We start from the raw sequence: 8,170 nt of genomic DNA, 5'->3' as shown, positions 1-8,170 counted from the left end.
CTGCACCACCAGGGAGGCCCATTAACATTATTTTATTAAAGATAAAATAACTTACAAAAATGTAAAACGTATCAATGAGCTAATATTTGTAAACACATCAATAGTATTTTTTATTTTTTAAGGTGCTCGGAACAATGCCTAGCACATATTAAGCATTATGTGTTTGTTTAAAAGATTCAAAATTAGGGCTTCCCTGGTGGCGCAGTGGTTGAGCGCTGGGTTGCGAAGCTGCCCGCGGCCTCTGCGGCGCCGGTTCGATCCCCGGCTGCTCCCCGGCCACTGGAGGAAGGTCCCACATGGAGCACAGACCACTTCGGTCCTTCTGCCTGCTCTGCTCCCCGCTCTGGCTCTGGTGAATTCTCTCACCCTCCCGTGCTTCTGACTGTACCCAGTGCATGTATAAACAAACAAACAAACAAACAAATAAATAAATAAAACATGCCTCTATTTAAAAAAAAAAAAAATTCAAAATTGGCCTCCTGGTGGCACAAGGGCTTAAGTCGCAGCACTATAAAGCTTTCCACAGCAACTGCAGCACTAGTTCAGTCCCCAACCAGGATACCCACCTGGCGCACAGACCTCTCCTGTCTCCCCTGCTGCTCCCCTCAGTAGTGTATTTCAGTAGATCCACCTGTTCTGCTCCCCACTGTGTCTCTGGTGAATCCTCTCAACCCCCACACCTCTGGCCTGTACCCCAGGTCTTGTATGCATAAATAAATAAATTTTTTAAAAAATTCAAAATTACAAAATGATTTTTAAAAATATTGAGTTTCATGAGATTATATATGAGTTGACAAAAGATTTTTGTATAGTAAAAGAATCTATAACTTTTGCTCTTTGCCACATCTACTGCGAGAATGAAGACCATTCTCAGCAATCAGACTGTCGACATTCCAGAAAATGTTGACATATCCCTGAAGGGTCGCACTGTTATTGTGAAGGGCCCCAGAGGCACCCTGCGGAGGGACTTCAATCACATCAATGTCGAACTCACTTTGCTTGGGAAGAAAAAGAAGAGACTCCGGGTTGACAAATGGTGGGGAAATAGAAAGGAACTGGCTACTTTTCGCACTATCTGTAGTCATGTACAGAACATGATCAAGGGTGTTACACTGGGCTGCCATTATAAGATGAGGTCTGTGTATGCTCACTTCCCTATCAACGTTGTTATTCAGGAGAATGGGTCTCTTGTTGAAATCCGAAATTTCTTGGGCGAAAAATACATTCGCAGGGTTCGGATGAGACAAGGTGTTGCTTGTTCAGTATCTCAAGACCAGAAAGATGAGTTGATTCTTGAAGGAAACGACATTGAACTTGTATCAAATTCAGCTGCTTTGATTCAGCAAGCCACGACAGTTAAAAACAAGGATATCAGGAAATTTTTGGATGGTATCTATGTTTCTGAAAAAGGAACGGTTCAGCAAGCTGATAAATAAGATTTAAGTTGTCCAGCTACAGAGCAGCAAGATGATGGATGATTTCTTAGACCTATTTGTGATACATCTTTAAGATGCAGTAATAAAAGTCATCATTGATTTGGGACTTTTTTTTTTCCTTAAGCTGATTATCCTTTCAAACTTTTAAGCAAATAAACAGTTCAAGTCAGTTCTAGTGTGCTAAGAAAAGTAACAAGAAACAGTTTCACTGAAGGACTTTACAGAGAAAAGGCTTGAATCTGATTTCCAAAGGAATATCAAGGGTGTTACAGGCAAGAAGAATATAGTAAGTGTCAGATGACTTGAAATTGTTAATTGGATATAGAAATTAAGAAATTTTATAGTGATCTAAAATTGAATGTTGTGAGGCAAGTATGCATCATTCACTTGTCTATACTAGTAACTTTTTGTGAAAAGGCAACTGAGAAATAGAACAAAGAGTTTTGTAAGAGTTGGAATATTGAGTTTATGATAAACATGGTTTCAGTGCTCCAGGATCCTCTCAGTCTTAAATCTTTGATTTGCTTTAGGCATTTGTTTCAGCATCCTAGTCCCTCATAATTTTAAATTAAGAAAAAATAGATAACAATCACTTGGAACATGTATGTTTTAGTGAGACCTTAAGCCAAATAAATAGGGTTTTTCTATATTAAAGAGTTAATCTTTGGTTTGAAAATGGTTAAATTTTTGTTATGTAAATTAAACACTGTAATGTTTAAAAAAAAAAAGAATCTATAACTTTTTACATAGGGAAAGGCATATTTGTGTGATGATTCCCCCATTGTTGGCTAGTTGGGTTATTGCCAAAGTTTTGCATCCATGAGGATAACTGTGATGAGCATTTTTTAAGCATGGTTCATTAGTTTATGTTATTTTCTTAAGGTATAATCACAGAATTAGTATTTTTGCTTAGAAAGTTAAGGTGATACCCATTACTTTTGATCTGTGTCATCATTGCTGATCTTACCTCTGGCACTTAGCACTTATAAGAGAAACTCAAACAGCCCAACTCATACAGCCTCTTGCACCAACCTTATCCTTTTTGTTCTTTATGATGAATCTCTAGGACACAAGGTACAATCATCCCTATTCTGTGGATGAGTAAACTTAGTCTTAAAGAGATGACTCATTATGGCTAACTGGGGCAAAGTGAGGTGAGTTGCTAGTCAAAGTGTGGTAAGTTGTTGGAGAGGGCTTATATCCTGGAATCGACAAATTACAGTGAGAGATTGGAAAGATGGAAAATGGGTTGCCTACTGGATCAAGTGTGCATGGTAGGGTAGGGTAACATGGTGTATTAATTTCTTAGTGTTGCCATAACAAATTACCACAGGCTGGGTAGCAAAAACAACAGAAATTTATTCTCTCACAGTTTTAGAGACTAGAATCTGAGATCATGGTGTAGGCAAGACATGTTCTCTCTGAAAGCTCCAGAGGAGAATCCTTTCTTATCTGTTCTAGCTTCTAGTGGTTGCTGGCAATTTTGACATTCTTTAGTTTGCAGATACATCCCTTTAATCTTGTCCTCCGTCCTTACATGGATTTCTGTGTTTGTGTCTCTGTGTCCAAATTTCCCTCATCTTATAAGGACTCCAGTCATTTGATTTAGGAACCACTTTAATCCAAAATGTTCTAATTTTATTTTGACTACATTTTCAAAGACCTTATTTTTCCAAATAAGGTCATATCTACAGTTTCTAGGTGAACATAAATAGGGAAGGCATTTTTTAAGCCAGCAGGTAGGAGGACCTGATTGTTCTTCCCCTCACCACTTTCCACTTTGTGCCATGCAATGGTTAGCAGAGGCATCTTCCCCTTAAGAATAAGAGAGAGAACCACACACAAGAGGGGTCACAGCATTGTGGGAGGCTGCTGACACAGACAGACTTAGAAGGCCAGTTACAGGCCTACTCCCACTTTCCTCCCTCAAAGTTGCTGGAAGCAGGTGCCAATAAACAACTCCCACAGTCATGATAACAGAGAATCTCAAAGGAAAAAGATGTGCAAGGAATCAAGAGGTACCAACATAAGTACAAAATGAAACATATGACTAATGCGTAAGAAACAGTTAATAGAATGCACAGAAAGTGATATTAAGGGAAATAAAATTGAAACCTTCACAGGGATAAGAGAGATCATTGAATTCATGAGACAAAAAAGAAAGTTATGAAAAAGAATCAAGTAGGAGTATTGAAAATGAAAAATATTCAGAAGGGAAAACTGAATACAGAATGGATACAGATGAAAAAAGCTTTAGAGAGCTGGAGACAATAGCTCAAAGTTTCCCTCAGAATGTAATAAAAGGACAAGGAGAAAGGATGAAAGAAATGCGTAGAAACATGGAGGATAGGACCAGAGTCTCCCAAACCTATCTATACAGATTTCAGAAGGAAAAAAAAATCAGAAAAGATGAAGGTGAGGGACAATTCAAAATATAATAAAAGAAAAATTTCCAGAGTTGAATAAAGATATGGCTTTAGGTTGGGAACTGCATACAAAGTATAAGAATGACTACACCTAGACATATAGAGTGACATCTTAGGATAGGTATAAGGGAAATTCCTAAAAGCAGCCAAAATTTATTTATTTATTTATTTTAAATACTCTTTTTTTTTTTAAGATTTATTTATTTATGCAAGAACTGTGGTACAGGCTACATGCGCGGGAGGGTGAGAGGATTCACCAAAGACAGAGTGGGGAACAGAACAGGCAGACTGACGAAATACACTGCTGAGGGGAGCAGCCGGTGAGACAGGAGCGGTCTGCTGCTCCATGTGGGATTCTCGCTAGCTGGCCAGGATCAAACCAGCACTGCAGAGGCTGCGGACAGCTTCACAGCACTGCGCTCAACCGCCTGTGCCACCAGGGAGGCCCCGCAGCCAAATTTTAAAAAAATTCTAGAAAGACTGATAACAGAATTCGCAATTCAACATGCATTTGCATGTTGAATGCAAGAAGATAAGAAATGTATGTTCAAATATATTGTTGAGAGAAAAACAGTTACAAATCTAGAATTATATACTCAGCAATTGGCCAAGTGTGAATGCTAAATAATTACATTTATAGATATTCAAGGACTCAGAAAATTTTATCATACACAAAGAACTGATAGAGGTTCTTACCTAGAAAAAGGAAAAGAAAGTAATGAGGCAATATTTTATTAAAGAAACTAGTGAAATTTATTGTTAAATTTATGTAAGTTGGGGTAGCCAGTGGGAGGAAAAGCAGATATGAGATCCAAATGTTAGGAAGGACAAAATAGATCAAAGAAAACAACAAAAAATCCAGGGTGAATAGAAAAATACAAGGTAAGATGGGCGTCCAACTATATCATTATCACATTGAATGTAAGTTTGGTGAAGTTCATGGATGAGAAAATACTATTTAAATTCGAGTTTAAAAAAATCTAACTGTTACAAGAGACATATCTAAAAATCACTTATGATGTAACTGAGGAGGTGAAGGACTTATACAGTGGAAACCATAAGATTTATTAAAAGATTTAGATCAGGGTCTCCCTGGTGGCACAGGGGTTAAGTGTCAGAGCTATCACCCTATTGCTACTGCAGCCTGAGTTCTATCCTTGGCCAGGGAGCTAATCCACGTGGTGTTAGCAGGAAAGCAGACCTCTCCTGTCTAGCCCACTGCTCCCCGTAGTGTATTTCAGTAGATCTGCCAGTTCTGCTCCCCACTCTGTCTCTGGTGAATCCTCTCATGCCCCCGAACCTCTGGCTTACACCCCAGTTCTTGTATGCATAAATAAATTTTAAAAAAGATTTCAATCATGAACTAAGGGATGGAAAGACAGTCTATGCTCAAGGACGGGGAGAATGAATATAGTTAAAATGACTATACTACCAAATTGATATATAAATTTAATGCAATCCCCATCAAAATACCAACAACATTCTCCAAAGAAATTAAACCAATATATTAAAATTTATACAAAACCCTAAAAGGCCTCAAGTGGCAAAAATTATCCTGAGGAAAAAGGAGAGAAATGGAGGTATCATGTTACCTGACTTTATACTATAAAGCAGCAGCAGCAATTAAAACAACATGGTATTGGAATAAAATAGACACATGGATCAGTGGAACAGAATTGTAAGTCCAGAAATAATTCATGTATATGTCAATACTTAAATCATGACCATGAAATGCAAAAGGAAATTCTGTTTATTACAAAGTACTGGGGAAACTGGGCTACAGGTAAAAGAATAAAAATTAGACCACTCTCTAACTCCATGCACAAAATAAATTCTAAATGGATTACAGATTTAGATACAAGACCTGCAACAATATGTGTAAAAGAAAACATTGATGATATGTTTCATGTCATCATTGACAAATGTTCTTGGAGACTGGACCCCCACAGCAAGGGAAATAAGAGCAAAAACAAACAATTGTGATTGCCTCCAATCAAAAAGATTTTACACATAAAAAGAAAAATATAAGTCTATTAAAAATACATTCTAGTGATTGGGAGAAAATATTTATATATTACACAGTGGATGAAAGGTTAATATCCAAGATATATAATATATTCAATTCAATAATAAAAAACAAACAACCTAATTAATAAATGGGCAGCAGATCTGAACAGACAATTCACCAAAGGCTATCCAGAAGGCTAATAGATACATGGAAATATGTTCGTCATTGCTTTTAAGAAGGGAGATGCAGGTTACAACCACAATGAGACACCATCTCACACCAATGAGAATGACACATATTAAGAAAGACCCCCAATATGGGCCTCCCCTGGTGGCGCAGCGGTTGAGCGCTGGGCTGTGAAGCTGGCCGCAGCCTCTGCAGCATGTGTTCGATCCCTGGCCGGCCAGGGAGATACCCACATGGCGCAGCAGACCTCTCCTGTCATGCCTGCTGCTCCCCTCAGCAGTGTACTTTGTCAGTCTGCCTGTTCTGCTCCCCGCTCTGGTTCTGGTGAATTCTCTCACCCTCCCTCATTTCTGACTGTACCCACTGCTTGTATAAATAAATAAATAAATAAATAAATAAATAAATAAATAAATAAATCTTAAAAAAAAAACTGAACCCCAATAACAAGAGCTAGAGAGGATGGGGAGAAAGAGGAACCCTATCACACTGTTCGTGGGAATGTAAATTGGTGCAGCCATTTTGTAAAGTAATCTGGATTTACCTTAAAAAACTAAAACATGGAGCCTCACTGGTGGCGCAAGTGGTTAAGACGCAGCACTATGAAGCTACCCGCAGCCTTTGCAGCACGAGTTCCATCCCCAGCCAGGGAGCTACCCACATGGTGCAGCAGACCTCTCCTGTCTTGCCCACTGCTCCCTCAGGAGCATATTTCAGTACATCTACCTGCTCTGCTCCCCATTCTGTCGCTCGTGAATTCTCTCACCTCCAGCATCTCTGGCCTATCCCCCAGTTCTTCCATGCATAAATAAATCTTAAAAACAAACAAACAAACAAAACTAAAATAAGGAAGTGCTATATGACCCAGCAAGCTCACTCTTGAGCATTTATTCAAAAAATATGAAACCATCAACTCAAAAATGTATATGCTCTACGGTATTTATTGTAGAACTATTTATAACAGAACATGGCAACAACCTAAGTGCCCACTGAAAGAGGACTGGATGAACCCAATGTGGTATATTCGTACAATGGAATACTATTCAGTCAAAGGGAAAAATGAAATGTTGCCATTTCTAGCAAAATGAGTTAGAGGGAAATATATAGTAAAACAAGTCAGAATGCGAAAGAAAAATATTGGACATTTACATAGGGATGACTAGATAAAGCGAAATACTATAAAAACTAGTGGACACTAATAAAGTGAGGTTTCTGAGGCTAATAGGGAGAGGAGAGCGAAAACGGTTAAAGTATACAGGGAATGGCGGGCATGGGGGTGGGGGGAAGGGGAAGAAAACCAGTAAAAACACAAACAATTCAATTAGAAAATAGGGAACATATGAAAAAAAAATTCATCTATGAAGATTGAAAACAAAGTGGTAGAAAAAGATATTCAAAGAAAAAGTGAATAAGCAGAAACTGATTATACTTCAGGCAGTTAAAATATCTACCCAATAGTAGTGAGCACCCCATATCTAAATAATGGTCTCTAAACTTCATATCCATGGAAAAGAATCAGGGTTCACTGGAGAAAAGTCTGATTCCAGGCCTGAGGCAGGAAATGTACAAGATAAGCCTGAAACAAGTCATCTTATCAGAGGCAAGCAAGCTGAAGACTGGAGTGAGTTTCACTCCAGCCTGGACTGGCTCCAAATGGCTAAACACGTGGCAATTTTGCATTAATAAAAGTAATATCTTCACTGAATTGAAACACTTCAAATATACATTTACACACATGGAATAATTACTTAAACTCCTTATTAAGTGCTTTCTACGAGAAACAGGAGAGACAAATACATTGAACAACATCATGGGGATGTAATCAGCAAAAGGCAGCCTGCAGGAAACTCTATAGAGAAATGTTCCAGGTCCTTCAAGAAATAAATTCCAAGGGAGAAAAAAGGTGTGTTTGTGATGTCTACATATCTGTAGATTGAAAGACAGATCTCCCAATTTCATGCGAGGATCTTAATTGGATCTGGATACAAAGGAACACATTGTTAAAGTATTTATGGGAACTGCAGGGAAATTTGAGGCTGATGGGATGTTTAATAATATCGTGGCAATGTTTTACAAAGAGTTCTTTTAGAGAAAGCTGCTCTAATATTTATAGATGA

General features: G+C 38.2%; 1 protein-coding gene across 1 annotated transcript; it reads left to right on the top strand.

Annotated features, from left to right (window-relative positions):
- The first annotated feature begins 852 nt into the window (after positions 1 to 852).
- Positions 853 to 1,436, top strand: LOC119253315 (60S ribosomal protein L9-like). Its single transcript, XM_037520895.2, has one exon. It carries the CDS (start codon positions 858 to 860, stop codon positions 1,434 to 1,436), a length of 579 nt encoding a protein of 192 aa, XP_037376792.1. The 5' UTR covers positions 853 to 857.
- Positions 1,437 to 8,170: the final 6,734 nt, after the last annotated feature.

This window comes from Talpa occidentalis, unplaced genomic scaffold (genome assembly GCF_014898055.3).
Source record: "Talpa occidentalis isolate TD23 unplaced genomic scaffold, MPIMG_talOcc4v2.1 talOcc4.2, whole genome shotgun sequence".
In the NCBI taxonomy this organism is placed as follows: Eukaryota; Metazoa; Chordata; class Mammalia; order Eulipotyphla; family Talpidae; genus Talpa; species Talpa occidentalis.
Note: the sequence above shows the minus strand (reverse complement) of the source record. Positions and strands in the feature narration are given on the sequence as shown.